This window comes from Lampetra fluviatilis, chromosome 56 (genome assembly GCF_964198595.1).
Source record: "Lampetra fluviatilis chromosome 56, kcLamFluv1.1, whole genome shotgun sequence".
Lineage (NCBI taxonomy): Eukaryota > Metazoa > Chordata > Hyperoartia > Petromyzontiformes > Petromyzontidae > Lampetra > Lampetra fluviatilis.
This window is the reverse complement of record NC_136330.1, coordinates 3,076,105-3,099,328: the sequence shown is the minus strand read 5'-3', so window position 1 is coordinate 3,099,328 and position 23,224 is coordinate 3,076,105. Positions and strand designations below refer to the sequence as shown.

The window sequence follows — 23,224 nt, the reverse complement described above, 5'->3', positions numbered from 1 at the left end:
TGTTTTATTTTTATTATTTTATTACTTCCCTTCTACGTGACTTTACCGAAAGAACCAAGAAGAATAGGTGACGTGTCAAGCAACGGCCCTTCTGCAAAGCACACAATATTGGCACGTTAGTTACTCGGGAAAACCCGGAAAATCATCTTACCCCTAAACACACGTAGCCAATTGTTAATTTTCTTCACCCGTGCACTTCTGCCTCCACGACAGCGCTCTTAAATGATATCGGACCGCGACTTCGGCACCCCGGCGGGCAACGGCCGTAACGGCTGCCGTGGTCGTCGTCACGCTCGCCGGCTGTCGTCGAAGCGCCGTCGTCACAGCCAACTGCGGCTCTTCTCTCACCTTTGTGTCTCTCTCTCTCTCGTATCGCAGCCTCCCGCGGACAATGGCTCGAAAGTGACGGGCTACGTCTTGGAGTGGGATGAGGTATGTTGACCGCACCTCCAAATGGCGCGGTTGGGCTACGTACGGCGCGAAAGAAGTTCAACATACGTGCAGTACATAGACGCCAAACGGCTCCCGCTCGCTCGTCTCTAAGTGATTTTCTACTCAAATGACCACCATCCAGTGGTGGAAATCCCACATTCCTATGGCAGGGACGAGTCTATCCATAGGAACACCACTGCGTGGTACTCGTTTTATCGACCCTCGAGTTGATGGGCTGAATCGACCTCCACTCGCTCTTATGATGAGCCACTGATAAGTGACAAAAGTAGACGGTTTTATAGATTTAGAGATTTGTTTCTTTGTCTCCCGATATTATTGTTACTGCACGATCGGAGTCGCGTCACTACACAGCCTTTCAGATGCACTTCTTCGGCCGTCTTGAACGTTCTTCCGATATTAGTAAGCCTTTGGAGCTATGCACTTTTCAATAATCTAGATAGAAAACAAATTTCTTTAGGACCTGCTTTTTGTGTTTAGTATGTTGTCCTTCCCCCGTATCCTCCGATTAGCATGGTTGGCTACGTATAGTGCGAAAGAAGTTCAACGTACATACACAGAGTGCCCTTGGAACTGCCCTGCAGTGGAGAGATATCACAGACCCACTTCAAACAGCCACTGGTCCACACTTACCACCCTGCAGAGTCACCTGGCAGTCAAAACAATACTGTGATAATTTTCACAACTCGGATTTTGTCAAACTTAGTGCAGGACCACTCCACTCGAGCACCCAGTTTGACGGCAGCCTGAATTGGAAACCCAGGATCTGTCGGGGGCCGTCAGCTCCGGCGCCCTGGCTTCTTGCGTCACCGTGCCGCCCCCACGTGTTGCGTGACACGTTCGCTTCCCCTTTGCCCGTTGTTCTCCCTCCGCACGTGCAAGGGAATCAAGGGCGGCGCTTTCAAGAACTGTTACAACGGCCACCAGCGGCAGTACCGTGCCAGCAAGCTGTCGCCGTCCATGGCCTACCACTTCCGCCTGGCGGCCAAGAACGACGTGGGGACCAGGTCGGCGAAACCGTCGAGTGCCGCTTGTCGGCGTGACAATGATTTCGTCGTCGGCGTGAGAATAAATTCGTCGTCGGCGTGAGAATAATCTCGGCATCAGCTGGCACCGCCTCCCGCCGCACGCTATTCGCTCGTCGCCGTTGGAGCGAGGGCGGCTCGGAGGCGCGGGGAACCACGAAACAAGCCACGCGTTGAGCCAGCGCCAACGGTTGCCCAAGCTCTGCGGTCCTCCATATGTTAAGATGCGTTTTACGCGCGGGAGGAAACCTGTGTGAGAGGGGAAGCACTCTATCCCGTACAGATGGAACGGGTGCGGTCCACATTATTCCTGTACTCCCTTCTGGCAAGCCAGGGACATGGCATGAAGTTGAGGTTTATTTGTTTTCTCTGGCGCTTTGCTCACTCGGCTGTATGTGTGTAAACTAATCGACATCACGAGTACAAATCCGGCCAAACAATAGTATGCCCCCTCCTCGGTGATCTGATCCACGTGAGAACTGAAGGGACCAGGATGGGTCTCGGTCGCAAGAGTGACTTGCGGCAGTCGTCTGCCGGTGAGTTTGGCGACGATTGCTATATGCACAATCTACAACCGAGTAGTTTTGCTGGTGATTTTGAAATGTTGCTCACTTCGTACCCTGACACCGGCACACAATAGCCTACTGTTACAAATGATGTTGGGGGATTTCTAACAATCGCCGTGAGGCAGTCGGCGTTTGGTATCAATACAGTTATTACACACCGCCGAAATAACCAGGGCGGCCGCTGCATTCGAACCAGCGTGACCCTCTGCACCAAACGGGGAACGCGCGCTCACCGCGTGGGCCGCGTCGCCACCCCTCGAAAGGGAGAGAAAGGGGGGTGGGGGGGGCGACGAAGAGGAAAACCCGCACGCGCAACGATCGTAACAAAAAAACGTCTTCTTTCTTTCTCCCCGGCCGCGCAGTGACTTGAGCGACGAGGCGATCTTCTTCACTTCGGGCAGCATCCCGCCGCCGCCGTCTGCCCCGTGCCTGCACCGCGCCGCCGTCACCTGGCTCGCCATCACGTGGAGCCGCCCCACGAGCCTGCCCGTCGAGGAGAGCCTGCAGTACCTGCTGGAGATGGACGACCCGAGCACGGTTGGCGTGCCCCCCCCCCGCCGCCCCCCCACCGCCCCCTTCACCACGCCACCGCCCCCCCCCCTCACCGCCCCCTTCACCCCCCCACCGCCCCCCACCGCCGCCCCCTTCACCCCCCCACCGCCCCCCCACCGCCCCCTTCACCCCACCGCCCCCCCACCGCCCCCTTCACCCCCCCCTCCACCGCCCCCTTCACCCCCCCACCGCCCCCCCCCCCCACCGCCCCCCCCCCCCACCGCCCCCTTCACCCCCCCACCGCCGCCCCCCCCCGGGGCCTCCTCTCTACTGGGGTTACACTACCCTGTACCTAAATTTCGATTTAAAGCTTTCGTGACTGCAGGGAATCATCTTCTTGGTTCTTTCGGTAAAGTCACGTAGAAGGGAAGTAATAAAATAATAAAAAATAAAACATAATAAAATAATTCTCACGACGTTTCGGCCACAACGCAAGCAGCCGTCCTGGTTTTCACCTGAGGACGGCTGCTTGCGTTGTGGCCGAAACGTCGTGAGAATTATTTTATTATGTTTTATTTTTTATTATTTTATTACTTCCCTTCTACGTGACTTTACCGAAAGAACCAAGAAGATGTACCCTGCACCTCTTTTTCCCCACTGCGTAATTCCAAGTGGGTAATTCGCAGGTAACTTCTCAGCTTTTGGGATGTTTGGCCCTATGCCAGTGACGTGTTGTGTGGGTTGAATTTAACTACGGTGAGGAAAGTGGAGAGCCCAGAGGAAACCCATTTAGAATAAGCGGAGAATATCCAAGCTCCGCACAGACTTAGCGTCTGTATAAAAAAATATCGGCAATTGTCGATGAAAACGTTAGAACCCGTGGGGAATACAAACATCTCTCCGTGCCGAGTTGGATCGAACGCGGCGACTCCATGCTAAGATTTCGATTTAAAGCTTTCGTGACTGCAGGGATTCAGCTTCTTGGTTCTTTCGGTAAAGTCACGTAGAAGGAAAATAATAATCATTCAGACTCTGCCTTCTCGACAGACCTGTTCTCCACCTGAAGACGGCTGCTTGCGTTGTGGCCGAAACGTCGTGAGAATTATTTTATGTTTTATTTTTATTAATTTATTATTTTCCTTCTACGTGACTTTACCGAAAGAACCAAGAAGATCCAGCTAAGATATTCGGCCGCGGCTACCGACATCGGTGGCGAAGTGGCATTATTAAAGTCCTGTGCTGGAATCCTCTTGTTATCTTAACGGAGTTTATGTAGCGCCTTCACCAACGGTAGAACAACGTGTGTCTGAATTTGATGGTGGAGATAGGTGAATGAAATCGACGAGAGGAAGCAATGGGGGGGGGGGGGGGCGAATCTGCGATGATGCGTGAATTCGGCGAAAGCGAAATTCGTGACCGTACATGATGATGAATGTTGACGTGGTCAGAGCAGCGTTCGTGAACGGCACGACACGGCACGTTTGCGGGGGAGGTCTTAAAGCCAACATTCGATTGGCGGAAAATGATCCCAGAGTTAAATTCGACCCACGCAATGCGATTGGTGTTGGCCAAACATCCCGAAGCGGAAAACGTACCCTCCTCCGTGTTACTCGGCTGGAATTACTCAATTGTAAATATCACCCGCCAGCGCCTGCCTGCGCTGATGTGTCGGCATCGGACGTGCCTGCAAGCAAATCTGTCTGTGACGGTCCCACCTGATGACGGAGACTTGTGTTGCCTCCGAAACGTCGTGATTTTTATTGTTTTATTTGTATTAATTTTAATTGGATTTTTTACCTACACAGTGACTTTACCGAAAGAACTAAGAGTATGTGCCCGCAAGACTTGGTGTGGGTTTGTTCGTGTTTCACATGCGCGCGTTACCCGCAGGGCTACGGATTTCGGCCCAAGTACAACGGAGAGGAATTGATCTACACCATCAGGAACTTGAGGAGAAGCTCCGAGTTTAAGTTCCGGGTAAGTTGCCCCATTGCTTTGTTGTTGTTGTTTTTGTGTATTGGCGTCTGTCAATCCATTAGCCGGATGCACTCCTCCGATGCTAAGTTGGTCACTGAGTGGGGTTGTTTGGCTATACTTCACCACGCTGGTCAGTGCAGGTTGGTGGGGTGGGGGGTGCCCTGGGATGGGTTCACCGCTCGTGGTGGTAGCTACGGCCGGGACTAAAACTCGTAGAGAGCACGCAGGTTCATAGCGCGATGCCGTCACCACTGCGCCACCGCTACACCCAGTTGCCGAGGAGTTGTCGTCGCACAAATAGCCCTTCCAAGTCGGAGTGGGCCAAAGTCAGCGGGTAATTAAAGTGTGTTAAATTGACTTGATGTTCCAGGCATTCAAACAGAAATTTAGACCATCGGCTTGCGTGATGTGAGACTCTGGTTCGATCACCGGCGGTCGCTGAGATGCAAACCCACCGATCTCGGCAGCTTTAGTAGCGGCTGCTTGCTTACGACATCGTCGTTGTGAGCCGTCCCTCCACCTCATCGAATTGCTAAGGGAACGTGTGTATGTTGAACTTCTTTCGTACCGTACATAGCCAACCGTGCTAGTCAGAGGTGCGCGGGAAGGACAACAAACTTAACACAAGCAGTTCTCAAGAAATTCGTTTTCAATGTGGAACGTTCCAGACGGTCGCAGAAGCGCATCTGAAAGCGCGCGACACGGTGACCGCCTTTGTTTGATGGCTAGCCAAAATACTTCCTACGCGCGTGTGTGCGTGCGCGCGTGTGTGCGTGTGCGCGTGTGTGTGAGTGCGTGCGTGTCTGTTCTTGTGAAAGTGCGTTTCTATTTATTTTTGCTTCCCTCCCAGCTCTTCGTGTCCAACGTGGAAGGGAGGAGCGGGCCGAGTGAAGTTGCGACGTTTGAAACTCAGCCGGACAAACCCGGAGCTCCGAGCAAGCCGCTTGTCAAGGGGAAACTGCTTCCTCACTCCTTCAAGGTCCTGTGGGGTACGTGCGCACACCCCCCACCGTCGGTCGGATAGCGCGGCACGCAATCCACTTGGGAATGTGTCTCCCCCTCGATGTGCCGTGTGCTCTCTCAAAGACGTCAGCGATCGTGGCCCGTGCCTCGTTGCACGATATTTACTCAAGAACTTTGCTTTTGAAACTCCGGTTCCCTTTAGATGCTCTCTTCCGGATGCATCCAGCTCTTTCGAATTTGCAAATGTGGCTTCGATTCGCCGTCTTTTCCCCCGGCTTTTTGAGGTACCTGCAATGTTTCCGAGTCGAAACTAAATTGGCGTTCAAGCTTTTGTTTTCTCCTTGTGACGTCCAACCAAATCTGAAACCGTTCCTTTCATTCATTAATCTCGTCAGTTGTTTTTGTGTAACCTGCCGCTATCCGAAGTATACATTTATGTCCGTAAAATGTTTAGCATCATCCTTCTTACAAACCACATTTCTGTTGCTGCTTGGTTTGCTTTGTTCGGGTATTTGTAATGGCCTGACTCTCACGTCCATACAAGAGTACAGTGCAGTGTTCTAATTCTCGTTTCCATTAATATTTTTTTATATTTCGACGTGGATCCCAGTTTATGTTATATAGTCGGAGCTTTTTTGTAATACGAGCACACTTGTTGTTGAGTAAGGCCTCGGAGGTATGTACGCCGAACTTCTTTTGCACCGTACGTAGCCAACCGAGCCAATCGGAGGTGCCAGGGAAAGGCAACAAACTAAACACTAAGTTCTAAAGAAATTCGTTTTCAACCTAGACGATGATGAGTGAAAAGTGCACAGCTCCAGTGGCTTCCTAATATCGGAAGGAAGAGCGTTCCAGACGGCCGCAGAAGCGCATCTTTGTTCGATGGCCAGCCAAAACTGTTCGATGCTTATATCCAAAGTGTCCTTCTGTCAGTAGTTTTCATTCACCTCCCCCCCCTCCAACCAGTGGAGTGTAAACCACGCATTGCACATCGGCGCGATGACGTCACCCCCACTCGCCTCCCCCCATGTTCCACTCAAGACATGCATCCCGGGCAGTGCGAGTAAATGTAAATTATTTGTATTTTGTCGAGCCGTTCGTTGATCAACTTCTTCCGCGAGGCGCCTTACAGTGAACGTATTTTGCATACTTCCTCGCACCGCGTGAAAAAAACATCAATTGTTACATGACCGCAACCACCAGACCACAAATTCTCTCCTCGTAAGCGTCGATTCACGTTCGCCGTGTGCCGGTTCGAACGAGCCCGACCCTGCTCACGAGACGTTGTGTGTGCGCGCCTTCAACACCGGTTGTAGAGTTCAACTTTGTACCGCACCAATGCCGCCGATTTATCCTCCGAACTGTCGACCGTTCCAGAGCCGCCTAAAGACAACGGCGGCGTCGAAATCACCAATTACACGCTGGAGCTGGTGGAAGGAGACAAGATGCGTGAGTACCTCGCTCGTCTGCGTGTCCTCCCACACGTCGACGCTCATTCATTGCCCGATAACACCTTCATATGAAGAGGACCGCAGAGCTTTGCGAGATGACCGGCGGGGTATTTGGCGCCGGCTCATCGCCTCGCGGCTGCTGCTGCCTTCCCCGCTCGTTCGTAGTTCCTCCTTTGCGCCTCCTTGAGTCGTCTTCACTCTCTCACTCGCTCTCTCACTCACTCACTCTCTCTCTCACTCTCTCACTCTTTCTCACTCATTCGCTCTCTCTCTCTCACTCTCTCACTCTTTCTCACTCATTCGTTCTCTCTCACTCATTCACTCACTCACTCTCTCTCTCTCACTCACTCACTCTCTCTCACTCTCTCACTCTCTCTCACTCTCTCACTCACTCACTCACTCTCTCACTCACTCTCTAACTCTCACTCACTCTCTAACTCTCACTCACTCACTCTCTCACTCTCTCTCACTCACTCTCTCTCTTCGAGGGCGAGCGAATACTGTGGGCGGGCGCGTTACGGGTTGAAACGTCGTCATTCTCATGAACCGGCGACTGACGATTGCGGCGTGTGCGCGTGCGCTGCCGCGTCTGCAGCGTCGGCGTGGGAGGAGGTGTACAGCGGGCCGCAGCGCGAGCACTCGTGCGACCACATGAGGCCCGGCGCGTCCTACCGCCTCCGCGTGTCCTGCACGAGCGAGGGGGGCACGAGCCAGGTGAATTTGCGCCGTCGACGGCACGGCTACAGCAGCGCCTGTGCTTCCCCGGGTGCTGCCGCTGCTGCTGCTACCGCTGCTGCTGCCGCTCCTGCTGCTGCTGCCACTGCTGCTACCGCTGCTGCTGCCGCTGCTGCTGCTGCTGCCGCTGCTGCTACCGCTGCTGCTACCGCTGCTGCTGCCGCTCCTGCTGCTGCTGCCACTGCTGCTACCACTGCTGCTGCCGCTGCTGCTGCTACCGCTGCTGTTGCCGCTCCTGCTGCTGCTGCCACTGCTGCTGCCGCCGCTGCTGCCGCTGCTGCTGCTACCGCTGCTGCCGCCGCTGCTGCCGCCGCTGCTGCCGCCGCTGCTGCCGCTGCTGCCGCTGCTGCCGCCGCTGCTGCCGCTGCTGCTGCCGCTGCTGCCGCCGCTGCTGCCGCTGCTGCCGCTGCCGCTGCCGCTGCTGCTGCCGCTGCTGCCGCTGCCGCTGCTGCTGCCGCTGCTGCCGCCGCTGCTGCCGCTGCCGCCGCTGCTGCCGCTGCTGCCGCTGCTGCCGCTGCTGCCGTTGCTGCCGCTGCCGCTGCTGCCGCTGCTGCTGCTGCTGCCGCTGCCGCTGCTGCTGCCGCTGCTGCCGCTGCTGCCGCTGCTGCCGCTGCCGTCGCTGCCGCTGCTGCTGCTGCTGCCGCTGCTGCTGCTGCTGTTCTACATGGCCGGACACGACCCCAGGGACGTGGGCAGGGAGCGGACCCCCGTGTCGCAAACGATCTCGCTGCGCGGGGTTTTTTACACCGTGTCTGTAAACGTCGCTTGGGCTGTCTTGTCTTATGGAGTTTATTCGCGAGCTCGCATTGAGGCTGCAAACTTCAAACAAGAACAACGAATAGTCTCCACGCAACTGGCTCTCCTCTTCGTAGTGCGCCCAACACTGAGACCGCTCACCTGTCAACATAGCACTGAGACAGCTTACCTCTCTTGTGTGTTTATGTGTAGTTGTACGCTAACAGCACTTGCCCCAACAGTGTGTTACAGGCTTTAAGGGGGATTTTTGTCTTTGTGTCTAGCTCTGGGCTTGGTGCTGGTCACACCCCTCGGTCGTGTGCTGTGCCAACCTTAATAGGTTCTTGCACTCTTGCAAATGATGCCCCAGCTGAAAATTTGATGGAATTAAAATAAGATTTTGTGGTAGGCGAGGCTTGAAATCAGCTTGTGCAGCCCAGCAAGGTTTGCTGAGATGCACAAATTCCTCCGTTACTTCCTCAGCGGCTGTGTCCTTGCGCCTGTATTCACGGTTGTGCGTGGGTGTCCGTGGGTGTACATGTGTACGTGTGTGTGTTTCGTTTGTCGGAGAGCAGTGGTTAATGCACTGCGCTACGAACCCAGTGACCCGAATTTCAATGCTGCTCACAGACAACATCGGTGACGAATATCTGAACTGGTCCTAAACCTCCCATAGGTTGGCTCAGCCTTAAATGAGTACCCGGTGCGGTGTGTAAACATCACCACTAGGGAGACGAAGTTGGCGGGGGGACATGGTGCTGACCACCCCTATATCGGTGCTACTCGCTAACAGCACCTGCGCTACAAGTCTGTTGCGGCTACACGGGGTGGGATGTGATCTTTGTCTTTGCAGTTCTCAGAAGTGTGCAGCATTCAGCTGCCGCCGATCGCGCCGGGTCCCTGCAACCCTCCTCGGGTGTTGGGGAAACCCAAAGCTCGTGAGCTTCACATCCGATGGAGTGAGTGCGACACCGCGATCCCGGGCCTCCCGTTTCCGCGAGGCTCCATTTACGTTCCATCGTTGATGGTTGCTGCGCGAGTTAATTCTTGGGTCGTATTCTATCGTCAAAAAATAAATGTGTTTATGGGAAGAAAACCAGGGGAAGCTGGAGGGAGAAAAACACCCGTATAGAACCAGGGGGTGTGGGAGAACTTAGAACCTCCACGCACAGAAAGGCAACAGGTTTGGGTATCGAACCCGGGCCCTTATTGCTGTGAGGCGCAAGCGTTACCGCTGCGCCAAACCCTTCCAAAAGTTCACTGGGAGTGACGCGGCGTCCGCTCCTGCCTCCTCCGCGCGTTCAAGCATTCGTCGTGTAACGCGCACGGAGCAATCGGTGCCTCCTGGCTAGCAGCACTTGCCCCTACAGTTCCGTCTAAAGAATATTCGGGGGCATCTTTGTCGGCACGAGTTACCGACTCGTGGCTGAAGCATTGTCAGTGATCAATTATATTGGACCTCCTCCCACCTGCCCATCCCTAGCACCTCCGATTAGCACGGTTGGTTACGTACAATGCAAAAGAAGTTCAACATGCATAGACTCATGCTCTTAGTTCTTTCGGTAAAGTCACGTAGGTAAAAAAAATGAAATTAAAATTAATAAACATAAAATAATAAAATCACGACGTTTCGGAGGCAACACAAGTCTCCGTCATCAGGTGGGACCGTCACACAAAGACCCATGGACTCATACAGAGACCCATGGACTCGCACAGAAACCCATAGTTGTCCTTGCCACACATCTCCAATTAGCACGGTTGGCTACGTACGATGCAAAATAAGTTTAACGTACGCTCATACGTACCCCAGTGGCACCACGAGAGGGCGCTATAGCCGCACATGAGAGTCACAATCGGCTTGGGGTGAGTGGGATCCAATAGAATGTATCATTGACAGTGCTGCAGATTAGTCAAATTAACTGGTTCATAAAATAATTGCGGTTATCTGAGAGTTATACTTATGGTGCACAAGATAATCCAAGTACATAAAACGTTTTGAGAAATAAACTAAGCCTACATTTTTCACTTTTATGTAAGAAATAACATACTCTGCTTACAGAGGTACTCACCAAGTCAGTTGTGGGGCATTCTAAGTTGATGTTAGAGCAACAGTGGGGCCGTTTAGAGTACAGCATACTGTAGTACAGTACAGTATACAGTAGTGCAGCACTGTACGCACACGCTTCCGCTAGCGCCACCACTTGGCAGCGTCCTGACGCTTCCGTAAACAACAACGGATCTATGATAAGCGCACGGTCAAGAATGCCCTGACGGCTGTCGACAACATTTCCAGATACGTGAAGGAAGATTCATTATGACCGATGCCGGTTAATAGGGCATCCCGGGTGGTGCGAGGCGGCGGGTAACGGAGCTTCGGCCGTGCATCGCATTTGCCAGGCGATCTGTACGGCTAAACGAGAGGCGTTGCTGCGTTGCTGTTTTCGTGAAGGCCCGCCAGCCATGGACGGAGGCTGCCCTGTGGCGGAGTACACCGTGGAGCTCGGTGGGCCCAACGTGGAGCCGCGGGAGGCCTTTGTGGGCCCTGAGCTCGAGTGCACAGTCCAGAGCCTGCTGCCTGGACGCTCGTACACGCTGCGAGTGCGAGCAGCCAACAAGGCCGGGGTGAGGACCTCCACCCCCCCCCCCGTCCCCAGAGTTGAATGTTAAACGAACGGCATTCATAGAGCGTGACACACCTCCGATTCGCACGGGTTGGCTACGTACGGTGTGAAAGAAGTTCAACATACGTGCATACATAGACTCGCACAGAGACCCACAGACTCACACAGACTCACACAGAGACCCACAGACTCACACAGAGACCCACAGACTCACAGAGAGACCCACAGACTCACAGAGAGACCCACAGACTCGCGCAGAGACCCATAGACTCACACAGAGACCCATAGACTCACACAGAGACCCATAGACTCACACAGAGACCCACAGACTCACACAGAGACCCATAGATTCACACAGAGACTCATAGATTCACAAAGAGACCCACAGACTCACACAGAGACCCACAGACTCACGCAGAGACCCATAGACTCACGCAGAGACCCATAGACTCACGCAGAGACCCATAGACTCACGCAGAGACCCATAGACTCACGCAGAGACCCATAGACTCACGCAGAGACCCATAGACTCACGCAGAGACCCATAGACTCACGCAGAGACCCATAGACTCACGCAGAGACCCATAGACTCACGCAGAGACCCATAGACTCACGCAGAGACCCATAGACTCACACAGAGACCCATAGATTCACACAGAGACTCATAGATTCACAAAGAGACCCACAGACTCACACAGAGACCCACAGACTCACACAGAGACCCACAGACTCGCGCAGAGACCCATAGACTCACGCAGAGACCCACAGACTCACGCAGAGACCCACAGACTCACGCAGAGACCCACAGACTCACGCAGAGACCCACAGACTCACGCAGAGACCCATAGACTCACGCAGAGACCCATAGACTCACGCAGAGACCCATAGACTCACACAGAGACCCATAGACTCACACAGAGACCCATAGACTCACACAGAGACCCACAGACTCACAAAGAGACCCACAGACTCACACAGAGACCCACAGACTCACGCAGAGACCCATAGACTCACGCAGAGACCCATAGACTCACGCAGAGACCCACAGACTCACGCAGAGATCCACAGACTCACGCAGAGACCCACAGACTCACGCAGAGACCCACAGACTCACGCAGAGACCCACAGACTCACGCAGAGACCCATAGACTCACGCAGAGACCCATAGACTCACACAGAGACCCATAGACTCACACAGAGACCCATAGACACACACAGAGACCCATAGACTCACACAGAGACCCATAGACTCACACAGAGACCCACAGACTCACACAGAGACCCACAGACTCACACAGAGACCCACAGACTCACAGAGAGACCCACAGACTCGCAGAGAGACCCACAGACTCGCAGAGAGACCCACAAACTCACACAGATACCCACAGACACTCACACAGAGACCCACAGACTCACACAGAGACCCACAGACTCGCACAGAGACCCACAGACTCGCACAGAGACCCACAGACTCACACAGAGACCCATAGATTCACAAAGAGACCCATAGTTTGTTGTCCTTCCCCCGCATCTCCGATTTGCATGGTTTGGATACGTACGGTGCAAAAGAAGTTCAACATACATACAACTGCGTATATCAGGTGACACTGTGCTTGTCATGTGGTTTGGCATGGAACAACGAATGGTGCACAGGTTTTTTGTTTGTTCCCCAATGGAGATAAATCCTCGTGCCTGTGACACATTGCATTGCACCTTGCATGTGAGAATCGATATTATGTAAATTATACGTGATTTACATATGTATTCAGTTCACACTTTTTTTGTTAAATAAAAAGAAAGCTGAAACGATGCCGACGAGAAGAGAGACTGCGAAGAGAAACGATCCGTAAATCGAAAAGCGGCCCTCAGTCGCGACGATCCGTCGGGTTGCTTGCGGGTCTGTCGATGGGCTCAGTCGATGTCGCTAACCCGTCCCCCCCCCCCCTGTCCTGCGGGCCCCCCCGCATGTCGTCCGCTATCTAGTACGGACCCTACTCGGAGCCCGTGGAGATGAACACAGCAGCCGGCGTTCCGGAGCAATGTCAGCCGCCTACCATCACCTGCAGAAGCGCGACCTTGGCAAGCGTCAGCTGGGAGGTGAGCCTCAAGCCGCGCTCGGTACACGAGAGCCCCCCCCCCCCCCCCCCCCCCGTATACGCCAAGCCGCAGTTTCCCCAAACTCAATTCCTCGCGTCAGCACCCACGAACGAATCGCCCTTGCCCACGACGGCGTTTCGTGGCGTTTACGTGGTTTCGGTAATCACCGGTGAAACGTCACAGTGCTGGAATTGTAAATGTTGTGGGATTTACTCTCCCAACACACAACCGGTTAGTGCTGAACTAGTAACTAGTTGGTACGTTTTGTTTACGTGACGAACCTTGCTCATTGGCGCTGTCGGGTAGTGGTGGTGGTGGTGGTTTAACGACACGCATTTATATTGACGCGATCTTTACAAAACAAAAGCTTTATGAATAATATTGGTCGCGAAAGACTACGTGTTAAACTCGGGGTTTATTTTGGCACGGGTAAAACCCACCTCCAATTTAGCCCCATCGTTTGTTGTCTTTCTGCCGCATCTCCGATTAGCACGGGTTGGCTACGTATGGTGCAAAAGAAGTTCAACGTACACATAAGTACAAGCCATTGGGCTAATTTTCGATGGGGGGGACATGGTTACACCATAGAAACCTGGTTACACCATAGAAACCTGGTTACAACAGCAACTGAACAAATCTACTCGGCAATCCAAAAACAACTGTACATGATCAAGATCCAAATGGCAAGGTCATGCATCAACATGGGGTACAACCGGCACACGAAATGCAAGGTGCTCATAGAACGCATCACATACGAGCAACGCATTGATAACTTAAAGCGGAGCCGTCAACTGCACGCACACGTGAATGAAATTCAGGTCCCATGGTCCTGTAACCCTATTGGGTGACGACATCACCGCAGCGAAGCCAATAGGGCCTGGCTTGAGGGGCGATGACATCGTGGGGAACCCACCTTCCGGAAGATTCTACCAAATAATAAAATGCAATATAATTTTTTTCTCCTTTTTTTAATTATTGGACGAATTTTTTCGAAATTTGGGGCAGAATCAAAATGTTAATTTGGGAAAGTTCGGCGATTTTTTTTTTTCTCCAAATTCTCGGCAAGAGGAGCTTGTTTTTGGTTGCGCGGTTTGTGTCCTCCACGCACCGTGTGGGGGGAGGTGCAGTTGCGTGACGGGCGGACACACGCGCGAGATGTACGTCCATAGATTTCCCGTTGTTGGCAACAATGTCCAGGTTCATTAAATTCCCACTTATTTATCCCCGTGTTCCTCGAGGGTTGCGAGTAATTCTCTCTCCGCTATCGTTTTCCAGTAACGCTCGTTATAGACCCGTCGGTAGCGTTTCCTGGAAACGTGCTGGCTCGGAGGATTCTTTGAAAAGCGAATTTATTACGTCTGCGCTATGGATGTGTTTTTTGTGCAACTTTCTTTTTTGAAGACCTTTTGCGACTAAATATCTGTTTCTCCTGGTCAAGGCTGCAGCTAATAAAGTGTTTCATTAATGAAATACAATAATCAATTTCAAAGTATGAGCACCGTGGGTTACTTTCACATTATAATTGCACTTGTATGTTGCGTTTAGATTGTCATTCATGACTTCAGGTAACAATAGAGAGTCAAGTAGCTGAACATGAGTGCGGTTTTCCGGGTATTTGACTGCTTTTTGAGAATTTCCTGCATCAAGCTTTTTCCACTCACGACCGAGGGACAAATTCACCGTCTTGTCTACCAGAGCCGTGCTGATTGGCACAAGCGTACGCACGTGCACGCGTGCCCTTGCGATGGCTGCTCGCCTCCACGGTGTTATAGAAGTTGTTGCGATTTTAAGTTGTCAAAAGAACGATGGCTCACAACGCGGATTATTTCTTGTGTATTTAATGTTGCGGGCTCTCCTGACCCCCTCCCCCCTCCCCCGCCCCTCTCTGAATCGTACAGAAAGGTTCAGCTTTTGAGCCAGAGATGCATTTCAAATAATTTTAGGGTTCACTGTGAATGTCCAAGGCTCATCGGGCGAGACGAAGGCAACTTCGAGATTACGGTTCATTGTTTACGCCCTTTGGGGCTCATTGAGCCAGAATAAAACACCTTGACGATGCGTATCGGTCTGCGTGTATGTCTCCGGCTCGGAGGCAGACTAAGGCACCTTTGGGATTCCTAGGCCCATATATTAGTCACGGCTCGCCTCTACGCTCGGCCCTGGCCCAGGTGAGTCGCCTCAAAGCCGCCGCCGCGTTTAACCCGAGCCGGCTCTTGAGTGCGGTCCCTGCCATGGTCAGGATTTCCACGGAGTCGATCCTGAGCCACGCCGCGGCTGAGTTGCTCTCTTGAGGCATCCGCGGGAGTCACCGGGCACCTCAAGCCTGAGCTGAGCCGCGACTAAGACTACAGGCCGCACAGTTTGCATCAACACCAGGGGCTGACTAGGGGGTTGAGAGCGGCATACCACCGTGAACAATCGCGTAGTTTACGTGAACGTTGTTCGTCACTTGGGCCTGAATGCCGCCAATCTGATCATTCACATGGTCACTGCCAAATCAATTGAAATGGGCATAACGATGAAAAAGAAATAGCCGAGATGTGACAAATATTACGTTGTAAGGTCATCGCGTATGCGAAACTGATTTCCTGTAACTGAATGTTCTATAAACCCTGCTCAAGAAATCGTGTGCAGTTTCACAAGTGCCCCCGCTTTTCATATCCGAGTCATCGGCGAGTCTGCCGTGAAGATGGATACGCAGGAAACGTGGACGAAAGCAATCGGCCGACTCGGCCCCACGCTGCATCCGCTGCCAACCCGGCGTGCGTTTGTGCGAATGAATCCGTCCTCTCGCCAGAGTCCCTTTAACAACGGAGCGGACGTCACGGAGTACCGGCTGGACTGGGGGTGCGAGGAGGGCTCGCTGCAGCACGCGTACGCCGGTGGCTCGCAGAGCCACGAGCTCAAGGGACTCTCCCCCGCCACCTTCTACTTCTGCCGCGTGCAGGTGGGCACGGCGCTGCGTGTGTACGGAGACTCTCCGCGCAGACGTAGCGAGGCGCCGGGGGGTGGGGGTGGCGTTTAGAAATCCGTCGATCGGAGTTGGTTCGTCATTTTCGAAATTCCATTCGGGCTCTCGGCTGTCCAGGCTTTCACCAGTTCAGCATCCCAACTGTGCTCGGGCTTTGCGTACAAGGGACTTTGAACTGCGTCTCCGCGTTTCGTGAAAATAACACGCGCATTGTAAACGTGTCATCGGCATCGTAATTATTGCTGCTGCTGCTCGTCACGTACCACCCGCTCCAGTTTACCAGCGACCCGCAATAATATCAAGCGCACGCATAACACGCTTGCGCCCGGCGCGCTCCGTGCGCTCGTCTCGTCGTCTCGTCGGGTGGCTGCAGGCGGTGAATTCGGCCGGCGCCGGGCACTTCAGTGCCGTCGCCACGGCCTGCACGCCCCCCTCGGCGCCGGCGGCGGTGAGCTGCGTGCGCGTCCTGCAGGACGGCGGCGACTCGGGCCTCGCCGAGTACAACGCCGCCGCCTTCTGCCCGTCGTCGTGCTTGGCCGTGGCGTGGGACGAGCCGTGCTCCCACGGCTCCGAGATCGTGGCCTACAACGTGGACTTTGGCGAGCGGCAGCCAGTGGCGACGGAGCGAGCGGCCGCCCGGCGGCACGTCATCCGCAACCTCGCGCCCGACACCACCTACAGGTGGTGACGACGCCACCGCGGATGCCGCCGCGCACGGTTTTTGTTACGTAAACGTTGACGAAAGTTTGCGGTGATTGCGTAAAAAAAAAAGCTTAGAAATTGTCTTTATTTGCAATATGCCATACATACACATAAATACTAAATAATGTGTTCGTTTTAAATTGTCAGCTAATTTCAAATTTTGAGGTTGTTTTGATGCTGTTACGAGTTCACGGTATACAGTGCCCCAAGGCGACACAGACACACTGCTCACATATTCTTGGTTCTTTCGGTAAAGTCACGTATAAGGGAAATAATAAAATAATAGAAGTAACTTTTTTTTCTTGTTTTATATTTCTATTATTTTATTATTTCCCTTCTACGTGACTTTACCGAAAGAACCAAGAATATGAATCCCTGCAGTCACGAAAGAAGCTTTAAATCAAAACACAGCTCACAGTTTCTTATCACACTCCGTATTTCTCATATCAACAACGCTTCGTTTTGATTGACTCCAATCGTTGCTTCCTCCCCCACCAGAAGCTACCAATGGGCAATGCCTTAACGGCAATAGCAAAACGACGCGGACTCACCGCGGCACGGCAAGCGAAACAATCGCTGCCGACGCAGCAGGACCGTCTCCTCGTCCTCCGCTCTTAGACACGAGCTTGCGTTAGCAAAGCTCACGGACACGAGCGCGCGTTAGCAAAGCTCACGGACACGACCGCGCGTTAGCAAAGCTCACGGACACGAGCGCTCGTTAGCAAAGCTCACGGACACGAGCGCGCGTTAGCAAAGCTCACGGACACGAGCGCGCGTTAGCAAAGCTCACGGACACGAGCGCTCGTTAGCAAAGCTCACGGACACGAGCGCGCGTTAGCAAAGCTCACGGACACGAGCGCTCGTTAGCAAAGCTCACGGACACGAGCGCGCGTTAGCAAAGCTCACGGACACGAGCGCGCGTTAGCAAAGCTCACGGACACGAGCGCGCGTTAGCAAAGCTCACGGACACGAGCGCGCGTTAGCAAAGCTCACGGACACGAGCGCGCGTTAGCAAAGCGTTGTGTAGGAGGGAGCCCGGCAAGCTCTGGGGCCTTAAGCACCGTTGATCCGGAGCTCCCCGTGGGTAATTGCGGTAGAAATTTCCATCTGCCAAGATGACACCAATTTGGAGCACTCCGGCAATGCCAATCTTCTCCTTTTGTATAGCCGCTGATGCAGCTGCAATTTCACATTTAGGTGGTCGTCGAGCCAGATCAGTGCGTTGGGTGCAGCGGAGTGATATTGCTGTGATGTGTCCTTCGTGTTTGTGGTTCGGGGCGTTGCGTCGTTATACGTTGCACGATCTGTTCTGGATGACCACAGACAGTCGCACTATTCATTTTTAATTTGCGCATCGGGTTTCCGCATCTGCCATGGTTTGTGCGGATATAATTTAGCGTGGACCATGCGCACTCCAGATTTTTTTGGCTTCTGTAATGTTTTCGTGAATGTCTACATCATAGCAGGAAAAACACACGCTTATTAAAAGAAAGTTATCATTTAGACACGTTGTTGGTAAGTTGCTTTTGCTAAGCAAGTTGGCAATTTCAGTATTCCAGAAGCACACGTACCTGACTTAGAACCCAGTCTGTCTTTAATTACCTCTCCACGGTCGACATTTATTGCTGTCCTTTCCAGCTGTGCCCCTCTTTGACAGATGTCTCCATAGGAGTTGATTGCCACTGATTAAATACCGGCCCTTTATTCGCATTTTCCTGCTCCGTGATGCGGGGCATCGCCGGTAGTCCGGCGTTAATTGCCCGGCTGCGAGCTCTTGGCGGACGCGCGCCAACTCCCACCCCTCGCTCCTCCTCTGCCGCCGCTGCTTGCCGCGCAGGATACGCGTGCAGGCGGTGAACGCGGTCGGGGCGGGCCCCTTCAGCCAAGCGGTCAAAGCCAAGACCAAGCCGCTGCCACCCGAGCCGCCGCGCCTCGAGTGCTCGGCCTACGGCCCCCAGAGCCTGAAGCTCAAGTGGGGGGAGGGCGGCGCTTCCTCCAGGGCGGCCGCTGCCGACTCGGTCGTCTACAGCCTGCAGATGGAGGACCGCGCCGGATGGTGAGACGCGACGGTGGCGGCGGTGGCAGTGCGATGCGTGAGATAGTCTGATGAGTCTGCCGATTAAAAACTATTGAAACAATGTATTATTTTCAGAAGCGACCTGGCCACCACAAATGAGTCTGCCGATTTTAAAACTATTGAAACGATTTTTTTATTTCGCCAGGTTAAGGTGGGCCCCCCTCCAGTTTACCAGCTCTTTTCAGAAGCGACCTGGCCACCACAAATGAGTCGGCCGATTTAAAAACTATTGAAACGATTTTTTTATTTCGCCAGGTTAAGGTGAGCCCCCCTTCAGTTTACCAGCTCTTTTCAGAAGCGACCTGGCCACTACAAATGATAGCACAACGAGGTGGGCTTAATCGTCGTGTGGAAATTTGGAGCAGCCGAGTACTCTTAAACACATGGCGTCGATTCTGAACGTGGGAGGGAAAAACCGGAGGACGCGGAGAAAAATCCACTCTGCTACGGCGAGAGAGAGACATGCAAACTCCAAATATACAGCGGGCGTCAGGGTCGGGATCAAACCCACGACCTCCTGTATACCAGGCGAGATAGTTAGCATCTCCTAGCCACCGTGTTGATGATAAGAGAGAGAGACACGCAGACTCCAAATATACAGCAGCAGACATCGTCAGGGTCAGGATGGAACCCACGACTTCCTGTAGACCAGGCGAGGTAGTTAACATCTCCTAGCCACCGTGTTGATGATAAGAGAGAGAGACACGCAGACTCCAAATATACAGCAGCAGACATCGTCAGGGTCAGGATGGAACCCACGACCTCCTGTAGACCAGGCGAGGTAGTTAACATCTCCTAGCCACCGTGGCGCCGTATGTACAAAGGTCAACTTCTGTACACAGGTGAGAACAGGTGTGGGTGGCCAGCTGTGAAATCCGGCTTGAACAACGTCATCGATAAAACCCTGTTTTGTTACGTTTTTGCCAACTTAGTTGAAACCGTTTGATGCATTAGCCCTGTCCGTCAGTCTCTCTGTATCTGTGTCCACTTCTCTATCTGCCCCCGTGACATGTAGGTAGGTATGTATGTTGGACTTCTTTCGCACTGTACGTAGCCAACCGCGCTAATCGGAGGTGCGGGGGAAGGACAACAAACTAAACACAAGTGCCACTTTTTAGAGAAATTTGTTTAAAATATTTTGATTTAACAGTACATTGCTCCAGTGGCTTCATGACATCGGAAGGGGAGGGGGTGCACAGATTGAGCTCTCACTGATTCAACAAAATAAACCTGCAGCATCTGTTTCGGACGGCTGACGTTGGTGTCGAGCAACAACTGCAATGTTACGTGTCGAGGTGGTTGAGCCAGCTGATTGCGTCGGGGCGAGCGGAATGTAATGATTGCTCCTGGGACAAACATCCCGCGGGCGAAATGGAGAATAGTCTGTGCGCGACGTCGCATCGGCCTCGCGACCAGGCGCCTTGCATTCCTTCGGAGTGCAACCGGCGAGCCCCGTAGCCGCGCGGTTGTCGATGTACTTGTCACCAAAATAATTTGCACAGTGAAAAAAACAACGACCGACCCAGACATTGAGCCCTGAGGAGGGGGGAGGGTGGGCGGGGGGGCGGGGGGCGCCCTTCAACATGGCTGGAGATTGAAACGAAATATCCACGCTTGTTCCATTGCTGTTTGTCTGATCACATCAGGGATGTGTGTTGCTCAAAGCGAGCATCGAAAGCTGGTGGCTCATCTCCCGTTTACAGCCCTGAGGCAGTGGTGGACATTCAACGTTGCTTTGGGTGGGGGGCGGGGGCGAGTCCATCGTACGGCAGCCGCTGTTGACCTCCCCACAAAGTGGCACTCGTTGTTTTTTGACCGCAGAGGGATTGATGTGGCCAGGATCAGCACCCCCCCCCCACCACCTCACCACCACAATCAGGATTTGAACTCGCAACCCGGCGATTGCGAGCCGTTCGCTCTGCCGTTGGACTGCCTGTTAAAGAGCAGAAAAGTAAAACGGGCCTTAAAAGAGGTGCTAATATGTTCAAATACCAAATAGATAACTTTTGCAAGGCATCAAGTCTGCGTTGTAGTTCTAACTGCTCGACCAGAGCTTTAATACTTCAGCTGGCGCCAAACTGTGCCACGCCCTCACGCATGGTCCCTCTGGGAGCCTCGGTACCGAAAAAGTGATTTGATTTTAGTTTTTCTTCCCGTGTAGTTTTGACGATGCACACGTGTCGCGTCATCTGCCGATGAACTGCCGACCCAGGAAGGCCATGCGGCCGATGGGTTGTGTAAAAATTGGGGGAGGGGCTTGGGAGGTGGGGCTTGAGTTCAGGGTTCACGTGGAGCGAGACAAACGCGGGAAGGGGGGGGGGTTGTTCGTGACGCTCTCTGCTCTGCGTCGGCGCGCGCCAGCTTCACGGCGGTGTACACGGGGAGCTGCCACACGTTCAAGGTGCAGCGTCTGAGCGAGCGGACGGCCTACGCCTTCCGCATCCAGGCCACGAACGAGGCCGGAGACGGCCCTTTCTCGGAGACGCACACCTTCCGTACTACGCGCCTGCTGCCGCCCGCTGTCAAAGGTGCGGACAATAGTCCCCGCCCCCCCCACACACACACACACCCCTGATCTCCCCTTAGAATGCTGGTTACTTCATCCCTTACATCTCCTTATCGCCCCCCTCCCCCCCCCCCCCCCACATATTGTTATCTTGTTGAAGGTACACTGCTGATGGTTTCTATATGCACTGTGACTATATCGAACACGATTTCCGTTCTCTTAGTTTTTTCGGTAAAGTCACCGTGTAGGTAAAAAATGAAATATAAATTTATAAAAATAAAATAATAAAAATCACGACGTTTCGGAGGCAGCACAAGTCTCCGTCATCAGGTGGGACCGTCACAGCCAGATTTGCTGTATAATTTTTCAATTTGATAACAAAAAACTACTTGTGGTGAGTTCAGCTCGCTTGCCAGAGCGGGAGATGGATTGTTGCGTCACAGGGACTGCGGTGGCTCGGTGGATTAAGAGCGCTTGGCTACGTACGGCGCGAAAGAAGTTCAACGTGCATAAATACATGAACTCCCACTCTCCCCCCCTCCCATCGAAAGGCCCAGAAACCATCGACGCAATGTGTCGGGCTTGTACCCTTGCGATAATAATAATAATAAGATACAGACGGGGGGGTGGGGGAGGTGGGGGGGGAGCCTCTTGTGAGGTCGTCGTGCTGGTGCCAGCGTGTGCTCCTGGCCAATCGTGTTTCCACGCTTGCGCTCTGTGCAGCTCTCGACACGATGTCCGACGTTTTGCCCCACGTGCCGGGAACTGAAAGGATCGAAGGAGGTCCTGGGCTTGTTTCAGATTTTGTCGCGTTTTTTACCTGGCCAGGTTTTTCTACCGTGGCTTTTGTCTGATTTTGTAGATATCGCATCTCTGAGGTGCTATTCCCATTCCCACGTGGGCTGTTTCTGCGCGTGCGTTTTTCTAAAAGTTGTCCCGAGATACTGGACATGCTTCTGAGGGGCGCTCACGGTGCCGTAGGCTCCTGCTTGCTTGCTTGCGTGCGTGACTTCCTGTCACGTCACCCTGGGTGACCCAACCTCTCCCGGGTTCTACCGAGTTGGAGAACTTTGTCGGTGGAGGAGCCGGCCGAGGGGTTGGCTACAGATCAACGGCTACTGTCGAGAGGCTCTGGGAGCTCGAGGCCAGGAAGGACCCTCAGGAAAGGGGCTCACTGGGAGGATTTTGCCAGGGGGGGGGGGGGGGGCGGCCCCTAGGTGTTGCCGGCGTAGGGTTTCCTCGGCGCGTGCGATGCTCCGACGCGCGACTTGACCCGCGCACGTTACCCCCGCAACCCCCACCCCCCCCCCGGGCGCGAGCAGGCTTGCGGGTGCAACAGATGGACGGCAACGCTTGCGAAGTGCTCTGGGAGGCCGTGCCGCCCATGCGGTCGGACCCCGTGGTCTACGTGCTGCAGCTGGCGCTCCTCGCCACCGCCAGGGACGCCGATTACAAGCAGGTGTGCGCCGGCGTGGCGGACGCGGTCGGGGAGATGACGTGCACCGTGTTTTGGCGGCCAGGGACGGCTCGCCTGGAAATAATAAAATGAATCATTACACTTTTTGTCGGTTCACGCCAGGGGTTGGCAACCTGCGGATCCGGAGCCTGCATGGGGCTCTGACTACTGCTTCCGTGACGTTATTCATTTAAGCACCACCGCCTCTCCTAGTCACATTGCATTGCGGCTGTTGATGTATTTTGGTTTGCCGACCCCTGGTTTGTACAAATTTATTTTTCAAAATAATTTATCGCGTTCGTTGGCAAGGAAAAATATCTAATAGGTGACGTTTCAGGGCAATGGCCCTTCTTTTTAGTGTTTGCGCTATGAACGAGAGCTATCGGGGAAAAAACAACAC

At 53.5% G+C, this 23,224-nt stretch overlaps 1 protein-coding gene across 6 annotated transcripts in view; it reads left to right on the top strand.

The window, feature by feature from the left end:
• LOC144950091 (fibronectin type-III domain-containing protein 3A-like) overlaps nucleotides 1-23,224 on the top strand; it is a 148,718-nt gene that overhangs the window by 113,766 nt on the left and 11,728 nt on the right. For all 6 annotated transcript variants that reach the window (XR_013640345.1, XM_078880115.1, XM_078880116.1 and 3 more), the window contains 15 exons: nucleotides 379-432; nucleotides 1,333-1,457; nucleotides 2,404-2,578; nucleotides 4,424-4,510; nucleotides 5,361-5,499; nucleotides 6,851-6,922; nucleotides 7,520-7,638; nucleotides 9,248-9,353; nucleotides 10,844-11,016; nucleotides 12,999-13,112; nucleotides 15,910-16,059; nucleotides 16,457-16,764; nucleotides 18,623-18,841; nucleotides 21,224-21,390; nucleotides 22,691-22,827. Coding sequence is in view for 5 of the 6 variants with exons in the window: in XM_078880115.1 (XP_078736241.1) it covers nucleotides 379-432; nucleotides 1,333-1,457; nucleotides 2,404-2,578; nucleotides 4,424-4,510; nucleotides 5,361-5,499; nucleotides 6,851-6,922; nucleotides 7,520-7,638; nucleotides 9,248-9,353; nucleotides 10,844-11,016; nucleotides 12,999-13,112; nucleotides 15,910-16,059; nucleotides 16,457-16,764; nucleotides 18,623-18,841; nucleotides 21,224-21,390; nucleotides 22,691-22,827 (2,145 nt within the window). In the remaining variant the exon portion in view is untranslated. The remainder of the gene's footprint in view (nucleotides 1-378; nucleotides 433-1,332; nucleotides 1,458-2,403; nucleotides 2,579-4,423; nucleotides 4,511-5,360; nucleotides 5,500-6,850; nucleotides 6,923-7,519; nucleotides 7,639-9,247; nucleotides 9,354-10,843; nucleotides 11,017-12,998; nucleotides 13,113-15,909; nucleotides 16,060-16,456; nucleotides 16,765-18,622; nucleotides 18,842-21,223; nucleotides 21,391-22,690; nucleotides 22,828-23,224) is intronic.